Source organism: Scyliorhinus torazame, chromosome 3 (genome assembly GCF_047496885.1).
Source record: "Scyliorhinus torazame isolate Kashiwa2021f chromosome 3, sScyTor2.1, whole genome shotgun sequence".
NCBI classification, from domain to species: Eukaryota; Metazoa; Chordata; class Chondrichthyes; order Carcharhiniformes; family Scyliorhinidae; genus Scyliorhinus; species Scyliorhinus torazame.
The window spans coordinates 81,134,571-81,157,176 of NC_092709.1; the positions used below are offsets into that span (position 1 = coordinate 81,134,571).

General features: G+C 50.2%; 1 protein-coding gene across 2 annotated transcripts in view; it reads right to left on the reverse strand.

The window, feature by feature from the left end:
- The window catches only part of acox3 (acyl-CoA oxidase 3, pristanoyl), a 267,755-nt gene that overhangs the window by 28,772 nt on the left and 216,377 nt on the right, over window positions 1–22,606 (reverse strand). For both annotated transcript variants that reach the window (XM_072495914.1, XM_072495915.1), the window contains exon 15: window positions 2,854–3,028. In XM_072495914.1, coding sequence (XP_072352015.1) covers window positions 2,854–3,028 — 175 coding nt within the window. The remainder of the gene's footprint in view (window positions 1–2,853; window positions 3,029–22,606) is intronic.

Genomic DNA, 22,606 nt, shown 5'->3' on the forward strand with positions numbered 1-22,606 from the left:
CTCCTTAATCTCACATACAATAAGGAGAAATGCGTGTTCCGCACCAACCGCTTAGCCATCCTTGGCTATGTCATGGAAAATGGAGTCCCAGGGCCCGACCCCGACCGCATGCGCCCCCTCATGGAATTCCCACTCCCTCACTGCCCCAAGGCCCTGAAACGATGCCTGGGGTTTTTCTCCTACTATGTCCAGTGGGTCCCTAATTATGCGGACAAGGCCCGCCCACTCATTCAGTCGACAGTTTTTGCCCTGACGGCTGAGGCCCGCCAGACCTTCAACCGTATCAAGGCAGACATCGTCAAGGACACAATGCACGCGGTCGACGAGTCCCTCCCCTTCCAGGTGGAGAGTGATGCATCGGACGAAGCTCTGGCCACCACCCTCAACCAGGCGGGCAGGCCCGTGGCCTTTTTTTCCCGCACCCTCCGTGCCTCCGAAATTCGGCACTCCTCTGTCGAAAAGGAGGCCCAAGCCATTGTGGAAGCTGTGCGACATTGGAGGCATTACCTGGCCGGCAGGAGATTCACTCTCCTCACTGACAAATGGTCAGTTGCCTTTATGTTTAATAATACACACCGGGGCAAGATCAAAAATGACAAGATCTTGAGGTGGAGGATCGAGCTCTCCACCTATAACTATGAGATTTTGTATCGTCCGGGGAAACTCAATGAGCCCCCCTGATGCCCTATCGTGGTACATGTGCCAGCGCACAAGTGGACCGACTCCGGGCTCTCCACTATGACCTCTGCTACCCGGGGGTCACCCGGTTCTTCCATTTCATCAAGGCCCGCAACCAGCCCTACTCCATTGAGGAGGTCAGGACCGTCACCAGAGACTGCCAGGTCTGCGCAGAGTGCAAGCCAAACTTCTACCGGACAGATCAAGCGGACCTGGTGAAGGCCTCCCGTCCCTTTGAACGCCTCAGCATGGACTTCAAAGGGCCCCGCCCCTCCACCGACCGCAACACGTACTTTCTGAACGTGATTGATGAGTACTCCCGGTTCCCTTTCGCCATCCCATGCCCCGATATGACTTAAAGCCCTCCACAGCATCTTCACTCTGTTCGGTTTCCCCACCTACATCCACAGCGATCGGGGATCCGCTTTTATGAGCGATGAGCTGCGTCAGTTCCTGCTCAGCAAGGGCATTGCCTCGAGCAGGACGACCAGCTACAACCGCTAAGGAAACGGGCAGGTGGAGAGGGAGAACGGGACGGTCTGGAAGGCCGTGCTGCTGGCCCTGCGGTCTAAAAATCTCCCGGTCTCCCACTGGCAGGAGGTCCTCCCCGACGCGCTCCACTCCATCTGATCGCTCCTTTGCACCGCGACCAACGAGACCCCTCACGAACGTGTGTTTGCCTTCGCCAGGAAGTCCACCTCCGGGGTCTCGCTCCCAACATGGCTGACAGTTCCTGGACCCGTCCTCCTTCAGAAGCATGTGCGGATCCATAAGTCGGACCCTTTGGTCGGAAAAGTCCACCTCCTACATGCAAACCCGCAGTACGCTTACGTGGTACACCCCGACGGGCGCCAGGACAGTCTCCCTCCGGGACCTGGCACCCCCTGGACCCCCCCCTCCACTACCCCTGACCTGACACCGCCCCCCCCCCTCCCCCGGTTGCCTCATTCACCCCTGCGCCACTCACCCTCCCTCCAGCGAACCTCACCGCAGCCCCAGTAGAATCCGTCCTCCCACTGGTTCCACGCAGGGGTGACGAAGACGAGGACAACACGCTCCCGGAGTCGCAGGTGACCAAGTCGGCACCCACATCACTTAAGCACCGACAGACGTAACTTGTAATGTTTTCCACCTCCCCCGCCAGACTCTTTTTTTTAAAGCAGGGGGTGAATGTGGTAGTCACCACGAGTTGTATTACATATATTACGGCACTGCCCGTATAATAGAGGTATATGGGTAAATCCCTGCCTGCTGGCTCCGCCCAGAAGGCGGGGTATAAATGTGTGTGCTCGCCGTGCTGTAGCCATTCTGGTTCCAGCTACAGGAGGCACATCTTTGCGCAATAAAGCCTCGATTATTCTACTACTCTCGTCTTTGTGGTAATTGATAGTGCATCAATGCCTTCTCTGCATCCAGTGCTACCACCACCTCCATCTCCTTTCCCTTCGCCGGAGACAGGATCACATTCAGCAACCTCCTCACGTTCGTGAACAGTTGCCTTCCCTTCACAAACTCCGCCTGATCCTCCCCAATCACCTTCAGAAGATATCCCTCCAACCTCCAAATTCAAGCTTAATGGTGAGATTTCCAAACTTATGCCGAGTGCAGGAAGATCAGTTCTTGTTGGTGGAGGTGATCTTCATTTCACTGGTAGTTTAGGCAGCAGAATCTATCTTAATCTTTAATTCCACTGCATGCTCCCATGGTCAGATCCAGAATGTAGCAAATGAGTTTGCCAATAAATGATTCATCTAACTAAGTGTGTCATGATCTGCAATTGGCCTGCCATAATGCAATAATGATTCGCTTACTTCAGCTTGATTTCTTTTCCATCAAACATTGTTTGGGAAGTGTTTCTAAGTTCATCATACTTTAGGCAGGAGACATTGGTTCGGAAGTGAGACATGAGTGCTCAGGAAGAAAGTGAAATCCAATTGTAATGACTAAAGATAAAAAATGACGATGATAAGAAGGCTAAAACCTTGGAGAAAATTATAGCTGTTGACAGTCCAAGATGATGGTCCTTCCTGAGTATAAACACAGACTGAACATAAAGGCATCCCACAACCAGACAGTATATTACAGCCTACCAAATTTACATAGTCAAATCCTGTATTAACTGTGGACATAGGAAATTAAAATAAGGCAAATGATAGCAATTCAAATCATACTCACCTTGGTACAACACTGCTGTCTGTTTAGTAAGAGACCAGAGACCATATAAGGAACTGAGCCGCTCTAACACAGGCAGCAATTTGATTGGTGTGTCAGAATTATGAATAAAATCGTGAAATCTTTGCAACACATTGTACTCAATGAATGCAATTGCTAGAGATCTGCAATAATACACCTAGAGGGGAAAAAATAATAATTTCATACAACAGTAGAAACTAATTGTAAATCTATAATTTAATTTTGTTAACCTGTATTAATTTTTTTCAATGGTAGCAACCAGTAGCAAGACTGTAGTCAACTCTCCAATACTTGACCTGCTGATGATGATGAAAATTACTAGAAATATTTTCCTGATATGGCAATTTTTGGTGGAATTTAGTTTAGGTGATGATGCCTCACCAGCCGGCAAGAACCTTGTGCTGGCTCTTTTTGGGAAGATGCACAGAACCAAGTGCAAATCAGGCACTTAACTGGGCCAAGGTGGGCCCTCTCTTGGATCAAGTGTCACGTTACAGAAGGCCTGCCTGCTTACAGCTGCCAGCCAATTAAAAGCCAGCAGTCCTTCATTGCTCGGCAGCGTCAATGAGAGGCAGTGGTTGCTTACAGTAAGACACCCACCTGAGGGCCCAAATTGCTAAGGGATCCAGGCCTCAGGTATGTGATGGGGGGAGGGTGATCACAGAGTGGGGATATTGGCGGAGAGGATTCATCAACATTGGTGGGGGTTTGGCTCTCAGTCAATCTCCCCTTCCTGATGCTGGGTCCCTCAATCAGGCACCAAGTGCCTTTGAACGAGGGATACTGTGCAGAAAGCCTGCAAGCAACCCGGCAGGGTTGGCTTTTTGGGCTCCCTGGTGATGCGACCATCAATTCACACGAGACGATTAGTAGAAGTGAACAATGGTTTTAATAAGCTAGATCTGTGCTTGCCTGCGACTGCTCTGTACTGAGTGCCGCCTACAGGCTGCAGGTTTATATACCACCCCTGAGGGGGCGGAACCACAGGCGGAGCCCACAGGGGCATCAACATAGTACAGTACAATACAGTGGTGAATTGCGGTAGCAATACGTTCACCACACCCGGTATGCAAGGTCCCCCACCTGTCACTTCGCGGCAGGATGAGGCCCTTAATTGACTTAATTCTGGCAGAGGCAGAAAGGGTCACCAGCTGCCACCATCCTGTCCAATTAAATGCCCTCTGCTACTACCAACCTCACCATGGGGGAGGGCATTAAATTCCCCCTATTGGCTGGTCTTCTAGATTAAAACAGGGGACAGAAAGTTGTTGATAATGATCGTTGTGTTCCCTACAGCTAATTTCACTGCTGATAGCTGGTCTCCTGCCACCAATATTACTTCACTCGATGCCTCGTAAATCTATTTTCTCTTATGTAGTTCCAACCAAGATGATCCCTGGTTACTCGCTAATGAGGTAGTTTTGCTCAATGAACACTGATTGTGGCTACGGTAGCAACTGTAACATGTTAAATCAGATTGTTGTATTTTGATTCGATCATAAATTTCACAAAGGATAAAATGCAAAACTTGAATTAGCTGGCTAGGTGCAGTGTGTAGGAACTAATCCACCATGGTAGGGTCGGGCAAAGGTTCTCAATTGTTTTCTATTTAAATTGTCACATTGTGGTGTTCTACAAACATAGATCATTTTCTTATGGGGGAAACAAACACGCATGAATCACTCTCTTTGCAATGCTCTTGCACACTTCTTGTACCTGTATATTGGCAATAGCCTGTGAATAACCATCATCATGTCCTCTAAGCTGACGAGGACTGTGGCACACCAAGACGAAGGCAGGATTACAGGGTAAAAAATGAATAAAAATAAAAATCAGGTAGCAGGTTGTTGCTCCCAGCAATTGAGAAAATGCAGCTTCATTACATTCTAACCTTTCAGTAATACACAATCTCAGAATTACTATTGGTTGAAATATTACATATATGGTCACCTTATTTGACGTTTACTAGGCGTTTTGAAATTCAGGGGTGGGATTCTCCGATCCCCCGCTGGGTCGGAGAATCGCCGGGGGCAGCGTGAATCCCGCCCCGCCGCTCCAAATCCAGCTGCCGAATTCTCCTGCGCTGGTTTTTGGGCGGGGCGGGGATCGTGCTGCGCCGGTCGGGGGCTGTTGGCAGTGGCTCCCCCGGCGATTCTCCGAGCCCCGATGGGCCGAGCAGCCGCCCGTTTTCAGCCAGTCCCGCTGGCGTGGATTAGACAAGGTCCATACCGGCGGGACCTGGCTTGGAGGGCGGCTTGAGGTGTCCTCGGGGGGGCGCGGGGGGATCCGACCCAGGGGGAGGACCCCACGGTGGCCTGGCCCGCGATCGGGGCCCACCGATCTGCGGGCGGGTCTGTGCCGTGGGAGCACTCTTTCCCTCCGCGCTGGCCTGGCGAAGAAACCCCCTGCGCATGCGCAGAAATCACGGCAGCGATTCTGCGCATGCGCCACAACACGCTGCCGCTCCTGCGCATAGGCCGGCGGAGGCCCTTCGACGCCGGATGGCGTGGCACCAACCACTCCAGCGCCGGCCTAGCCCCCGGAAGTGTGGAGGATTCCGCACCTTCCGGGCGGCCCGACGCCAGAGTGGTTTACGCCACTCTTTGGCGCCAGTACTGCCTGACCCGTTGATTGCGGGAGAATCCCACCTCAGGTCTATAAATAAGTTGTCTCCCCAATCTTCTAATTCGGGAGTTGTATATGGAATTGGGTGACGGGGGTGACGAAGAGGTGGTGGTGGGGAGGGCACTGAACTTAAAGTGCAAGAAAATAAATATACTGAAATATAAACATTAAAAGAAAGATAAATTAATCAAAAGGCAATGTGATTAAGCTTAGAGGTGACTTAGCCATTTCAGGAACAAGGTAAAGTTTTGACAGCCAAACAAAATCCCTTGTAATTGTGTGTCAAGTAGTTATTTGTAACCTTTGACCATTAGGGACACCACTATAGTAACTTACCTGCATTTCCTGTCGGCCTCTTGCTACACAGTGTTCGGCAAGAATATGGGGTGACCCTGTACGCATGGGGAGATGTTGATTTGGTCCAAACATCACACCCAATCGGCTGCTGTAATGCCAGGATCATGAGAAAAGAAGCCTGAAGCTGCACAATGGGGCCTTGAGTAGCTATATTTGAAGAGTCAGGCACCTTGATTGCAGGTGTGGTATTTTTGGAACTTTTTCCAGTGTAAATTCCTTCTGTACCGTAAATTCTATGATGATCAATGATCTAAAGTTTCCAGAAGTACTCTGAAGTGTTTTTGGAGGCGAGTTCCTGCATTTGTCAAAGAGTGTTTTCTCATCCTCACAGGGATGGCACAGGACTCGGTGACTCGTCTACACAAAGGCTGCAACACAGCAACATAGGACTTAGGAGCAGGAGTAGGCCATTTGGCCCTTCGTTCCTGCTCCGCCATTCAATAAGATCATGGTTGATCTGGTTGTGGTTTGAACTCCACTTTCCTGTCCGCACCACATATCGTTTGACCCCTCGTCTATCAAAAATCTAACACTGCCTTGAATAAATTCAATAACCCAGCTTTCACTGGAAGAAAATTCCATAGATTAACCACTCTCAAGAAAAAACAAAGTTTCCTTTTCTCAGTCTTAAAAGGGAGACCTCTCATTTTGAAACTATGTTCCCTAGTTCTAGTCTCTGCCACAACTGAAAACATCCTCTTGGTATCAACCCAATCAAGTCCCCTCAGGATCTTCTAAACTCCAATGGGTATAGGTTCAATCTGTTCAACGTTTTTTCATCAGATAAGCCAGGTTTGGGGGCAGCAGTGGCGGTGCCTCTGGATCTGCAGGATGCCAAGGAGATAGAGCAGAGGCAGTGGAGAGGAAAAGCACTGTGTTATTTCCACTGTCAAATTGGAGCTGGACTCCCTGACTGTGACAGAGGACCGTGGGCAGGCCAGCTAATGCATTTCAGCGTACATTTCTGCATTGAGGTCCTCATCTGCAGCAGACACATTGCCCTTCACTGAACTGGCAGATAAACCATTTGTGAATTTTAGCCTGCTTGCTTGGTAAGTCACCATGTGCTGATCACAACTTTGTGCCACCATCCAAGTTATGTGTACAGTACATGAGCTGGTGGCTGTGAATGTCAGATGAAGTGACAAAGCCTGTTCGATAGTGTTTTGGTGTTGCTCTCCTTCCTAATTCTGGTGCTCCTATGACTTGGAAGGCAGCAGTTCTTGGGTGTCTGAAAGCAGGAATTCAGAAGAGGAAGATTTCTGTGAGGGAAGGTGGCTGGAGTGGCAAGCAAGTGGTACATGGTTGCAGCATCAGCAGAGGATCATCTCCTCCTTGGGGATCAGAAAATGTAGGCAATCTTGTTTCCTATCAGTTCTCTTCTGCTCCCTGTTATTGTGTGTCACCAAGTCCTACAGGAGATGGGCAAAATGTCAATGGTTGTGTAACACTGTTTTGGGTGAAGTGCCTGCCATGGGTGAATATCTGGAAGAATATCTGGAAGCACTGAGAGGTGGCTGTGAGGCTGGAAGCATTGGTAGGTATAGAACATAGAATAATACAGCACAGAACAGGCCCTTTGGCCCACGATGTTGTGCCGAACCTTTGTCCTAGATTAATCATAGATTATCATAGAATTTACAGTGCAGAAGGAGGCCACCCGGCCCATCGAGTCTGCACCGGCCCCTGGAAAGAGCACCCTACCCAAGGTCAACACCTCCACCCTATCCCCACAACCCAGAAACCCCACCCAACACTAAGGGCAATTTTGGACACTAAGGGCAATTTATCATGGCCAATCCACCTAACCTGCACATCTTTGGACTGTGGGAGGAAACCGGAGCACCCGGAGGAAACCCACGCACACACGGGGAGGACGTGCAGACTCCGCACAGACAGTGACCCAAGCCGGAATCGAACCTGGGACCCTGGAGCTGTGAAGCAATTGTGCTATCCACAATGCTACCGTGCTGCCCTTAAGAACAAATTAATCGACACTATATCATTCTTCTGTAATCCATGTACCTATCCAATAGCTGCTTGAAGGTCCCTAATGTTTCCGACTCAACTACTTCCACAGGCAGTGCAGTCCATACCCCCACTACTCTCTGGGTAAAGAATCTACCTCTGACATCCCGCTATATCTTCCACCATTCACCTTAAATTTATGTCCCCTTGTAATGGTTTGTTCCACCCGGGGAAAAAGTCTCTGACTGTCTACTCTATCTATTCCCCTGGTCATCTTATAAACCTCTATCAAGTCACCCCTTATCCTTCTCCGTTCTAATGAGAAAAGGCCTAGCACCCTCAACCTTTCCTCGTAAGACCTACTCTCCATTCCAGGCAACATCCTGGTAAATCTCCTTTGCACCTTTTCCAAAGCTTCCACATCCTTCCTAAAATGAGGCGACCAGAACTGTACACGATACTCCAAATGTGGCCTTACCAAAGTTTTGTACAGCTGCATCATCACCTCACGGCTCTTAAATTCAATCCCTCTGTTAATGAATGCTAGCACACCATAGGCCTCCTTCACAGCTCTATCCACTTGAGTGGCAACTTTCAAAGATGTATGAACATAGACCGCAAGATCTCTCTGCTCCTCCACATTGCCAAGAACTCTACCGTTAACCCTGTATTCCGCATATTTGTCCTTCCAAAATGGACAACCGACAACAGCCCTCCTCAATATCCACAACTCCACCAATCTTCGTATCGTCTGCAAATTTACTGACCCACCCTTCAACTCCCTCATCCAAGTCATGAATGAAAATCACAAACAGCAGAGGACCCAGAACTGATCCCTGCGGTACGCCACTGGGCTCCAGGCTGAATATTTGCCATCCACCACCACTCTCTGACTTCTATCGGTTAGCCAGTTCGTTATCCAACTGGCCAAATGTCCCACTATCCCATGCCTCCTTACTTTCTGCAGAAGCCTACCATGGGGAACCTTATCAAATGCCTTACTAAAATCCATGTACACTACAACCACTGCTTTACCTTCATCCACACGCTTGGTCACCTCCTCAAAGAATTCAATAAGACTTGTAAGGCAAGACCTACCCCTCACAAATCCGTGCTGATTATCCCTAATCAAGCAGTGTCTTTCCAGATGCTCAGAAATCCTATCCTTCAGTACCCTTTCCATTACTTTTCCTACCACCGAAGTAAGACTAACTGGCCTGTAATTCCCAGGGTTATCCCTAGTCCCTTTTTTGAACAGGGGCACGACATTCACCACTCTCCAATCCCCTGGTACCACCCCTGTTGACAGTGAGGACGAAAAGATCATTGCCAACGGCTCTGCAATTACATCTCTTGCTTCCCATAGAATCCTTGGATATATCCCGTCAGGCCCGGGGGACTTGTCTATCCTCAAGTTTTTCAAAATGCCCAACACATCTTCCTTCCTAACAAGTATTTCCTCGAGCTTACCAGTCTGTTTCACACTGTCCTCTCCAACAATATGGCCCCTCTCATTTGTAAATACAGAAGAAAAGTACTCGTTCAAGACCTCTCCTATCTCTTCAGACTCAATACACAATCTCCCGCTACTGTCCTTGATCAGACCTACCCTCGCTCTAGTCATTCTCATATTTCTCACATATGTGTAAAAGGCCTTGGGGTTTTCCTTGATCCTACCCGCCAAAGATTGTTCATGCCCTCTCTTAGCTCTCCTAATCCCTTTCTTCAGTTCCCTCCTGGCTATCTTGTATCCCTCCAGCGCCCTGTCTGAACCTTGTGTCCTCAGCCTTACATAAGTCTCCTTCTTCCTCGTAACAAGACATTCAACCTCTCTTGTCAACCATGGTTCCCTCACTCGACCATCTCTTCCCTGCCTGACAGGGACATACATATCAAGGACACGTAGTATCTGTTCCTTGAACAAGTTCCACGTTTCACTTGTGTCCTTCCCTGCAAGGTAAGGTAGAGTAACTGCTGTTAGGCATAAGTTGTGAGTACGAGGGAGTGACAGGCATATGGTGCATTGAACAGCATGAGGTGCTAATGGAGCTGTGGGTAGGAGATGTCATATGCAGTTGCATTTATTGACCTTGAGTACATGTGAGGTCATTAAGACCTCTTGTGGTACTGTTGTCAGGTCCTCTGGTCCAGATTCCTGCAGTTGTCTTCCTGGCCATGAGGTCCTACGCCATTCTGAGGGTGGTCCTTGAGTGACCCCCCCTACCCTCCGCAGCACAATGGCCCCTTTCTTGCTGCCCAGTTGCACGTCCCATGCTTTCAGCATTACATTTGTCACTTTACATCCCTCTGTCTGCTCTAATATTCAATTTTCAAAAACTTAAATTCCAGTAACTTTTTTTGCAGTTTCCCTTTAAAATACAGCCTGCTTTTAAGAGAGCAAGCTGACTGCACCACATGATGTGCAAACAATGCTGTGTGCAGAGCTTATTGGCAGCGTTAAAGAGCAGACAGCAGTGGTGGAGGCACACCATCTAGAGCCAGCATACAGATGAGGTGGATACACAAACTTTGCATGTTGCCCACCTTGATCTGAACGAGTGCTGGCAGGTCACAAATAGCCCCAAAAACACAGCTAATTTCCAGCCCACAGGTTCTGACACTGTTTGATTTTGAAAGACATTCAGTGTCTGCTGAAAGCGTGCCAATTACAGTATTTTAAAGAAACCAAGGAGATTTCTTTAGGTGCTGAGAGTATATTAGTGCTTGCAAATACAGAAAACCAAGTACAATCTCCAGTGTGTACACCTTTGTAAGGACTTCAGTATGCGATAAGAGGATATTAATTATGAAAACATAACAATAATAAGACCATAAGACATAGGAGCGGAAGTGAGGCCATTCGGCCCATCGAGTCCACTCCACCATTCAATCATGGCTGATTTCAACTCCATTTACCCACTCTCTCTCCATAGCCCTTAATTCCTCGAGAAATCAAGATAATATCTTTTGCTTAACTAAACACCAGTGTTGAAGAGCAGATGGAAACAAGCACACACCAATTCATCCCACAAAACTAATTTTTAAAAGGAAAATAGCAGATTAAAAGGAAACCCTTCCAAAATGTGATTTAAATCTAGTTAGCTGCGTGATACTCACATGGACATGTACCTCCCAGTGTTCCAGGAACCCAATGTCTTTTACAGTCGGATTAAAAGCTAATGATCTATTTGGAAATTATTCTTATGAAGAACAAATGGTCAGCTGGATGATAAAGTGATATGAATTTCTTGCCTTTGCTGCAGGGAAGGGAGATGAAAAGATACATTTCTGGAGAATTATGAGCTGCGCTATTAAAATTAGAAAAAAAAAATCAAGACTTGATGGAGGAGAAAATAATGTGACGTTTGGACCATTTACCAATACTAAAGCTTATGACATTATACAGAAAATGGAAACAGCGCTACCTCTGGATGCTGCGCTAGAATATGGGGACCACAATTACAAGAAGCCAAATTCAAGAATATAAGAGCAAGGAACAGGAGTAAGCAATTCAGCCCCTCAAGCCGCACTGCCATTCAATACGATCATGGCTGATCTCTTAACTTCAACTCACTTGGCCTCAACTCCAATTTCCTGTCTGTTCTCCATAACCCTGCAATTCTTTACCAATTAAAAATCTGTCTATCTCCTCCTTAAATGTAATCAATGTCCTGGCATCCACCGCACTCTTGGGTAGTCCAGCACAATTTTCCAGATGGACTTCTACGTGTGGTAGCGAGCAGGAACTGCCACGAGCTTCCCAGCACTCGACCTGACGAGGCTGCCCACTATTCATGTCAATTGGTCCACTTAACGAGGCCTCATTAGCTTCACGCTGCAAATGAGGCTCGGCAGCCGATTTGTTGGGACCGTGTTCGCCAGCCCCCCCCCCCCCGCTAACAAGGTCGAGTAGCACTTGTATAATCAACCCCGCTCAGCTCGCAGCCATGGCGCCGAGAGGACCAGCCCCAGGGTTTCGGGAGGAGGACCGGGGAAGGCTCCTAGATGCGGTGGAGGCCAGGAGGGATGTCTTGTTCCCTTGAGGGTCCCAGAGGGTGAGCCACAGGACAGCCAGTGCCATCTGGAACGAAATGGGAGTGGACGTAAGCTTGGGCAGCGTAACCAGGAGGACTGGCCTCCAGTGCCACATGAAGGTCAAACGACCTACATCAGGCAACACCGGTGAGTTGACACCCCGCCCCCCCCCCCCCTCCCGGGCCCTTTCCGCCCCCCAACGTGACCAGACCACCCACCCTCCCACCCCCCAACCCTCTATTTGCCACCTCAACCCACTCTTCACACCAGTGGATCCACTGGGCCCCACCCGGATGGACTGTCACACGTGGGTTGTTAATGCCATACAGATTGATCCATCCCTCCCACTAACCACGTGTTCATTCTCCCATAGGTCCTCCAGTCGATGGCAAAGGCCCATCTGGGGTGGCCCTATCCCCTGCCTCCCATGAGCACACCTCAGAGGGGAGTTCCGAGGATGGAACAGTCGATGAGTCACAGCTGTCATCCCTACCATCCAGCAGCGCAGAGCCAAGCACCTAATTGGGAAATGTTAGTGGACAGTCTTCTGGGGCACAATCTGGTGAGCACCACACAGTTGCTGATGCACATCAGGTGGAGACAGAAACCCCCAGGCGAGACAGCAGTTGGAGGGCTGTTGGGTCCCAGGACCCAATAGGTCCCAGTCAGATACTGAGCCTCTGGAACATATTTACCCGGAGCTGATGGACATGTTAGGGAGCAGCTGGGACATTCAGAGGGAGATGTCAGTGACACTCCAGCAGATCCATAGCCAATTGGAGGGGTCCCAGAGGCTACAGGCGCAGGAGATGTTGCCGGCAATGATTGGGACCGAGGCCAACACTGCTAGGGTGGTGACCGCAGTGGTGTATGACGTCAGCAGCATTTCTTTCTTCTTTATTCGTTCTCAGGATGTGGGTGCGCAGGCAATGCCAGCATTTATTGCCCATTCCTAATGTCCCTCGAACTGAATGGCCTTTTAATAGTCAACCACATTGATGTGTTGGGTGTTCTGGATCACATACAGGTCACCAACACTTAAAGTAGTGCAACACTAATTTATTAAAAGGTTAACTATTAAACACACTTGAACTGTGGGTAAATAAAGACTTTTGCCTTGTCCTAACCAGTTGATGCACTCAGCACATGGTGAATGTCTGTGTTGCAGGTTGTGAGCTCTGTGCTCCTAGCTAGCTGCTACTCGAATGAGCGGGAATTCTGATGTTCCCTGTCTTTATAGTGCGTGTGCTCTCACTGGTGATTGGCTGCGGTGTTGCGTGTGTTGATTGGTCCCACTGTATGTCCATCAGTGTGTGTCTGCACCACGATATACTGGTGTATATTATGACACACATTGCTGTGGGGCTGGAGTCACATGTAGGCCAGACCAGGTGAGAACGGCAGATCATCTTCCCTAAAGGACAATCGTCAATGGTTTCATGGTCACCATGAGACATTGCTTTAAATTCCAGATTTGTTTTTATTGAATTCAAATTTCACCGTCTGCTCTGGTGGGATTGAGGCCGAGTCTCACAGCCAGCACTTGGAACAGGGCGGCACGACTATGCATGTGCCAACGACAAGTGCTTCGGGGCCCTCCAACCCCAGAGCCCCCAAAGGACGCCCACCAGGGGCATCGAAGGCCATAGGACGTGGTAAGCAGCTGGCTGCCTCCACCTCTGTTGTGCATCCTGGGGATACACCTAGACATAGTGGTAGAGCAAGGAAGGCCAAGCACATCGGGGATCACTCAGGGCACTGGGATGTGGGGTAAGGATTGGAGTGTGCGTTGGGGCGGAGTGGAAGGGGACATCGTAGGGGGATGGAGGGAGGGTGGGAATGGTGGGGCAGAACCATTGGAATAGTAGGGCAGTGATGTAGACATGTACGAGGAGCATTAAAATACCCTCACCACAACCAGTATGACGCCTCTGGCTCTTTGTTCCACTATGCGGGACAACCACCAATCCCATGCCACATTCCCCAAGACATGCCCCCCTTGCCCCCACCCAACACGCCCTGCTCACGCACACCTGGCCGCGGACATGTGCCAGGGGCTGGATCCCATCCCCTGGGTGATCGAAGATTGGCCGCTGTGTCTGTGGTGCTGCCTCCCGCTGTGTTCAAGCAGTGTCCATGCATGAAGGTGTGATTGGGATGCTGGGCAATGAGCCGCACATGCTACATGGCCCGCCTACCCATGGGGATCCACTTGGGATGTGTGAAGCTGTCACTTAACAATTGCCAATTCCCGATTAGCAATGGCCTTCAGCCACACAGCCAGAGGCCTGCGCGGTTAGTTGGAGTTAATAATAATCTTTTATTGTCCCAAGTAGGCTTCCATTAACACTGCAATGAAGTTACTGTGAAAATCCCCTAGTCGCCACAATTCAGAATGTCCAAATGACCTAACAGCACGTCTTTCAGGACTTGTGGGAGGAAACCGGAGCAGCCGGAAGAAACACATGCAGACACGGGGAGAACGTGCAGACTCCGCACAGACAGTGACCCTAGCCAGGAATGGAACCTTGATCCCTGGCGCTGTGAAGCAACAGTGCTAACCACTGTGCTACCGTGCAGCCCATATCTGAGACATATCTGACAGATCATGGTGCACCTGGCACTGTGGGGGAATGGGGGAGGACATCCGCTCCCGGTGGCCATCAAGGCGATGGTCACCCTGAACATTTACGCCACGGGGTCCTTCCAGGTGCCGAGTGGGGTACTGTCTGGAATCGCACGGACCTCGGTGCACAGGTGTATCCGCGCCGTCATGGAGCTCCTATATACCCGGTTGGCACAATATATCAATTTCAATGTGAATAGAGCCCAGGCAGCGGGATTGCTGCTATCGCCGAGTTCCCGGGTCCAGGGGTGAGCGACGTGATGCATGTCGCTCTACGATGTGGTGAATATGGATTGCAGTAAAGCATTTGATAAGGTTCCCCACGGTAGGCTACTGCAGAAAATACGGAGGCATGGGATTCAGGGCGATTTAGCAGTTTGGATCAGAAATTGGCTAGCTGGAAGAAGACAAAGGGTGGTGGTTGATGGGAACTGTTCAGACTGGCGTCCAGTTACTAGTGGTGTACCACAAGGATCTGTTTTGGGGCCACTGCCGTTTGTCATTTTTATAAATGACCTGGAGGAGGGCGTAGAAGGATGGGTGAGTAAATGTGCAGATGACACTAAAGTCGGTGGAGTTGTGGACAGTGTGGAAGGATGTTACAAGTTACAAGATAAGAGGTGACTTAATTGAGGCATACAAGATGATCAGAGGATTGGATAGGGTGGACAGAGCCTTCTTCCTCGGATGGTGATGTCTAGCACGAGGGGACATAGCTTTAAATTGAAGGGAGATAGATATAAGACAGATGTCAGAGGTAGGTTCTTTACTCAGAGAGTAGTAAGGGCGTGGAATGCCCTGCCTGCAACAGTAGTAGACTCACCAACAATAAGGGCATTCAAATGGTCATTGGATAGACATATGGACGATAAGGGGATAGTGTAGATGGGCTTTAGAGTGGTTTCACAGGTCGGCGCAACATCGAGGGCCGAAGGGCCTGTACTGCGCTGTAATGTTCTATGTTTTACTGGCCCATGACGCACCCATTTTCAGAAACCAAAAGGGGTTCCACTTGATGAACGTGCAGCTGAAATCATGCACATCTGTTCCCAATACTTGGGCAGTGTGCACAACGCCTTCATCCTGGCACACTTGACGGTTCCCGACCTCTTCGAGGTGCACCCCTGGCTGAGGGTTTGGCTCCTGGGTGATGGGGGTTATCCGCTGTGGTTGTGGCTGATAATGCCTCTCCGGAGGCACAGACCCATCCAGAGACCTGCTACAACGTCGCCCATGCTGCGACCAGGGGTGTGATCGAACGATGCTTTGGCATCCCTCCAGTAGAGTGCGAGGAGAGTCTCCAACATCGTGGTGGCCAGCTGTATCCTCCACAACATTGTGCAGCAGAAGGGCGACATGCTAGAGGAGGAGGATGAATGTCAGGCCTAGTCCGACGAGGAGGATGGGCAGGACATGGGGCCCGGGCCGGCACAGGAGGCTGCACAACGTGTTTGCTTGGGCAGGTGCGCATGGGACATTCTAATCACCTCCAGGTTCACCGGCTAGGGGACCTGGCCAGGGGCACGGATACCCCATCCCACCCCCACCCGGCCGACCACCCCCTCCCATGAACACCCTCCCTGCCATGTCCCCACCCCGGTCCATTTCACTTGCAGACTAAACAATGATGCAGCAACTTCCATTACAGCACAAATAAGAGTCATTGAAAATCTGGGTGCTGCAGTGGAAGCTCAGTCTGATGTTGTGCAAGGTTAGCCTGCTGATACAAAGCCCTTGAGCTTCGTCAATAGGAGCACAGAGTACCAAAACAAGGAAGTTGTGTTAAACCTGTACAAATCACTAGTTCAGCCTTGTCTGCAGTACTGCACCCAGTTCTGACTACCGCACTTTAGAAAGGACGTGAATGAATTAGAGAAAGGATTCATGAGAATGATTCCAGGGACAAAGAACTTCAGTTATGGAGAAAGATTACAGAAGTTGGGGCTATTCCTTGGAGAAATTTGAGAGATTTGATGGAGGTATTCAAAATCATGAGGGGTCTGGACAGAGTAGGTAGGGAGAAACTGTTCCCATTGTGGAAGAACAGAGAACCAGACGGCACAGATTTACAGTAGTTGGCAAGGGAAACAATGACAACATGAGGAAAAGCATTTTCACGCAGCAGGTGGATAGGGATCTGGAATGCACGGAGTGTGGTTGAGGCAGGGTCAACTGAGGCCTTCAAAAATAAATTGGACCACGATCTGAAAAGGAGTGTAATGTGTATTGTGTTATGGGCATTCACTGCATGTGCATGCACTTTGACAGCAATGTTATAAGAAAAAAATAAACTAGACTTATTTCTGTAGGGATCAATTTTTTGAATTCAATCTCAGGTGCTATTGTCAAGGTTAATGTTTATTGCCCAAGTCTAATTGTCAAGGTGCTCCCATATTGTAATAGGTGACAAAGAAGAATCAATTAGGCCTTGGAGGGGATGGTTCATCATGGACCTGCTTCCCATGTCCTTCTAGATGACAGAGATCATTGGTATGTGAGGTGCTGTCGAAGAAACCTTGGTGAGTTGCTGTAGTGCATCTTGTAGATATTACTGACTGCAGCCACAGTACCACATAGTTTAAGAAATGAATGTTTAAGACAGGGATGGAGTACCAATCAAGCAGAACTGCTTTGTCCTGGATAGTGACGGATGACAAAATATTAATGTTTCAACCCAATTAATGTAAGAAATATTGTTGTATTGGAGTATTTTATTCACCCATAACACATTCCAGATTTTGCACTGCACAGATTTATAGATATGTTGGAATAAGTTACTTTTGACTCCATATTCCTTATGCATTCCTGAAATCATTTTAATGTCAATTGAGTTTGTCATCTTCATCTGTACTTAATTAGCCATGTGGCTTTATTTTTGGCAAAAAAAGTACAAAAACAACTTTTCTTAAGTCTCAGGCCCAACCCCCTGGTGGTGATATTGTTGGATATCAACAGTGAAATAATCACTTCCGGGTGCGGCGATGACCAGCTAAGTCGCACGTTTCGGCAGCTCCCGGTGGAACGGACTTTTGGGCTCTTAATAGGAGCCCCATCGGCAATTTTAACGGCAAATAACACTGCGGTAATCCAGAAGGGAATCCCCCTGGACACGGATGGAAAAAAGAGAGGAAAGTAGCCGGATTGCGGTGGATCCTCAAGAGCAGCGGCCAGGAAGGCAGGCACAAAGCAAGATGGCGTCAGAAGGAGGCAGTTTAATATGGGGCCCTGACCAACAAGAGTTCCTGCGGCGTTGCGTAGATGAACTCAAAAAGGAGATGAAGAAGGAGCTGTTGGCCCCGATATTACAAGCGATTGAGGGGCTAAAGGAGGAGCAAAAGACCCAGGAACAGGAGCTTCGGGTCGTGAAGGCAAAGGCTGCTGAGAATGAGGACGACATACAGGGCCTGGTGGTGAAAACGGAGATCCACGAGGCACAACACAAAAGATGTGTGGAAAGGCTGGAGGTGCTGGAGAACAATGCGAGGAGGAAGAACTTAAGGATTCTTGGTCTTCCCGAAGGTGCAGAAGGGGCGGACGTCGGGGCATATGTGAGCACGATGCTGCATTTGTTAATGAGATCGGAGGCCCCGACGGGTCAGCTGGAGGTGGAGGGAGCCTATCGGGCTATGGCGCGAAGACCGAGGGCTGGAGAAATTCCTCGAGCAATAGTTGTGAGATTTCTCCAATACAAGGACAGAGAGATGGTCCTCAGATGGGCCAAGAAAACTCGGAACAGTAGGTGGGAGAATGCGGTGATCCGCGTATATCAAGATTGGAGTGCGGAGGTGGCGAGAAGGAGGGCAAGCTTTAATCGGGCCAAGGCGGTGTTGCATAAAAGGAAGGTCAAATTCGGAATGTTGCAACCGGCAAGACTGTGGGTCACACATATAGGGAAACACCACTATTTCGAAACGGCAGACGAGGCGTGGACATTTATTGTCGAGGAGAAGCTGGAGTGAGCGGGCCAGAAAAAGAACGTTTGGGACAAAAGTGGGGGGGTGAATTTGTGGGATGAAGGGGGGAAAAGGGGGAAGAGAGGACTTCCCAGGTTGTTAAACCTGCGACCTTGTAACGTCTCTCTCTTCCCCATGTCGTGGGGGAGGGGGTGAGGGAGGATGAGGAGCTGAGGGCGCCGGCCATTGGGGGCGGGGCCAAAAGGGGAAACGCGGGCTTTGTTCCCGCGCTATGGTAATCATGGCGGGAACAGGGAAGCAGGAAGGAGGGGGCCTCGCACAGTGTGAGCCGAGGTCACGGGGGGAAGCCGAGGTCGGCCAGAGTTTGCTGACTTCTGGGAGCAACATGGGGGGTGCAATTACGCTAGCTTGGGATCTAGCGGGGGGGGGGGGGTGGGTTAACTGGGTTGCTGCTGCTGGGGAGAAGGGGGAGCTGGTATGGGAGGGGGGGGTCGGGGCGGCGCCGCCTTGGGGGGATACAGCTACGTGGGAACCGGGTGAGGAACTGGATTGAAAAAGGAAATGGCTAGTCGTCAAGGAGGGGGGGGGGGGGGGGGGGGGGTGATGGTGGTGGTAAAGAGCCCTCCAACCCGGTTGATCACGTGGAATGTGAGAGGGCTGAACGGGCCGATTAAGAGGGCATGGTTACTCGCACACCTAAAGAAACTTAAGGCAGATGTGGTTATGCTTCAGGAGATGCATCTGAAGCTGGCAGACCAGGTTAGACTTCGCAAAGGATGGGTGGGGCAGGTGTTTAATTCGGGGCTAGATGCAAAAAACAGGGGGGTGGCCATACTAGTGGGGAAGCGGGTAATGTTTGAGGCAAAGACTATAGTGGCGGATAGTGGGAGCAGATACGCGATGGTGAGTGGCAAACTGCAAGGGGAGGCGGTGGTATTAGTGAACGTGTATGCCCCGAACTGGGATGATGCCAATTTTATAAGGCGTATGTTAGGACGAATCCCGGACCTAGAAGTGGGGAAGTTGGTAATGGGTGGAGACTTTAATATGGTGCTGGACCCAGGGCTGGACAGATCGAGGTCCAGGACTGGAAGGAGGCCGGCTGCAGCTAGGGTGCTTAAGGATTTTATGGTGCAGATGGGAGGAGTAGATCCCTGGAGATTTAGTAGACCTAGGAGTAAGGAGTTTTTGTTTTTCTCCTATGTACATAAAGTATTTTCACGTATAGATTTTTTTGTTTTGGGAAGGGCACTGATCCCAAAGGTGACGGGGACGGAGTACACGGCTATAGCCATCTCGGATCATGCTCCACACTGGGTGGACCTGGAGATAGGGGAAGAAAAACAACAGCTTCCACCCTGGAGAATGGACATGGGATTATTGGCAGATGAGGGTGTGTGTTTAAGGGTGAGGGGGTGTATTGAAAGGTACTTGGAACTTAATGATAATGGGGAGGTACAGGTGGGAGTGGTCTGGGAGGCACTGAAGGCAGTGGTTAGAGGGGAGCTGATATCTATTAGGGCACATAAAGGAAAGCAGGAGGGTAGGGAAAGGGAGCGGTTGTTGAAAGAACTTCTGAGGGTGGACAGACAACACGCGGAGGCACCGGAGGAGGGACTATACAGGGAAAGGCAAAGGCTACATGTAGAATTTGACTTGTTGACTACGGGTAAGGCAGAGGCACAATGGAGGAAGGCACAGGGTGTACAGTACGAATATGGGGAGAAGGCGAGTAGGTTGTTGGCCCACCAACTGAGGAAAAGGGGAGCAGCGAGGGAGATTGGGGGGGTGAGAGGTGAGGAGGGAGAGGTGGAGCGGGGAGCGGAGAGAGTGAATGGAGTGTTCAAGGCATTTTATGAAAGATTATATGAAGCGCAGTCCCCGGACGGGAAGGAGAGAATGATGTGCTTTCTGGATCAGCTGGAATTTCCTAAGGTGGAGGAACAGGAGAGAGTGGGGCTGGGAGCACAGATTGAGACGGAGGAAGTAGTGAAAGGGATTGGAAGCATGCAGGCGGGGAAGGCCCCGGGACCAGACGGATTCCCAGTTGAATTTATAAGAAATATTTGGACTTGCTGGCCCCGCTACTGATGAGAACCTTTAATGAGGCGAGGGAAAGGGGGCAGCTGCCCCCGACTATGTCAGAGGCAACGATATCGCTCCTCCTAAAGAAGGAAAAAGACCCGCTGCAATGCGGGTCATACAGGCCCATTTCCCTCCTGAATGTGGATGCTAAGATTCTGGCCAAGGTAATGGCAATGAGGATAGAGGATTGTGTCCCGGGGGTGGTCCATGAGGACCAAACTGGGTTTGTGAAGGGGAGACAGCTAAATACAAATATACGGAGGCTGCTAGGGGTAATGATGATGCCCCCACCAGAGGGGGAAGCGGAGATAGTGGTGGCGATGGATGCCGAGAAAGCATTTGATAGGGTGGAGTGGGATTATCTGTGGGAGGTGTTGAGGAGATTTGGCTTTGGGGACGGGTATATCAGGTGGGTACAGTTGCTGTGTAGGGCCCCGATGGCGAGCGTGGTCACGAATGGACGGGGGTCTGACTATTTTCGGCTCCATAGAGGGACGAGGCAGGGATGTCCTCTGTCCCCGTTATTGTTTGCATTGGCGATTGAACCCCTGGCCATGGCACTGAGCGGTTCCAGGAAGTGGAGGGGAGTACTTCGGGGGGGTGGGGGGGAAGAACACCGGGTATCTCTGTACGCAGATGATTTGTTGCTATATGTGGCGGACCCGGCAGAGGGGATGCCAGAGATAATGCAGATACTTGGGGAGTTTGGGGATTTTTCAGGGTATAAACTGAACATGGGGAAAAGTGAGTTATTTGTGGTGCATCCAGGGGAGCAGAGCAGAGAGATAGAGGATTTGCCGTTGAGGAAAGTAACAAGGGACTTCCGGTACCTGGGGATCCAGATAGCCAAGAATTGGGGTACATTACATAGGCTTAATTTAACACAGTTGGTGGAACAGGTGGAGGAGGATTTCAAGAGATGGGACATGGTGTCCCTGTCATTGGCAGGTAGGGTGCAGGCAGTTAAAATGGTGGTCCTCCCGAGATTCCTTTTTGTGTTCCAGTGCCTCCTGGTGGTGATCACGAAGGCTTTTTTCAAAAGAATTGAGAAGAGCACTATGAGTTTTGTGTGGGCTGGGAAGACCCCGAGAGTGAGGCGGGGATTCTTGCAGCGTAGTAGGGACAGGGGGGGGCTGGCACTACCGAGCCTAAGTGAGTACTACTGGGCCGCCAATGTTTCAATGGTGTGTATGGGAGAAGGGGAGGGAGCGGCGTGGAAGAAATTGGAGAGGGCGTCCTGCAGGGGGACTAGCCTGCAAGCAATGGTGACGGCGCCGTTGCAGTTCTCGCCAAAGAAATACACCACAAGCCCGGTGGTGGTGGCTACATTGAAAATTTGGGGGCAGTGGAGACGGCATAGGGGAGGGACGGGAGCTTCGGTGCGGTCCCCGATAAGAAACAATCATAGGTTCGTTCCGGGGAGAATGGATGGGGGATTTGGAGCATTGCAAAGAGCTGGGGTAGTACAATTAAGAGATCTATTTGTAGATGGGACGATTGCGAGTCTGGGAGCGCTGACGGAGAAATATGGGTTGCCCCAAGGGAATGCATTTCGGTATATGCAATTGAGGGCTTTTGCGAGGCAACAGGTGAGGGAATTCCCGCAGCTCCCGACGCAGGAAGTGCAGGATAGAGTGATCTCAGAGACATGGGTGGGGGACGGTAAGGCGGCGGACCTATACAGGGAGATGAGGGACGAGGGGGAGATCATGGTAGATGAGCTGAAAGGGAAATGGGAAGAAGAACTGGGGGAGGAGATTGAGGAGGGGCTGTGGGCTGATGCCCAACGTAGGGTAAACTCATCGTCCTAGTGTGCCAGGCTAAGCCTGATACAATTTAAGGTGCTACACAGGGCGCATATGACTGGAGCACGGCTTAGTAAATTTTTTTGGGTAGAGGATAGGTGTGCGAGATGCTCGAGAGGTCCAGCGAATCACACCCACATGTTCTGGTCATGCCCGGCACTACAGGGGTTCTGGGTGGGGGTGGCAAAGGTGCTTTCGAAGGTGGTGGGGGTCCGGGTCGAACCAAGCTGGGGGTTGGCTATATTTGGGGTTGCAGAAGAGCCAGGAGTGCAGGAGGCGAGAGAGGCTGACGTGTTGTCCTTTGCATCCCTTGTAGCCCG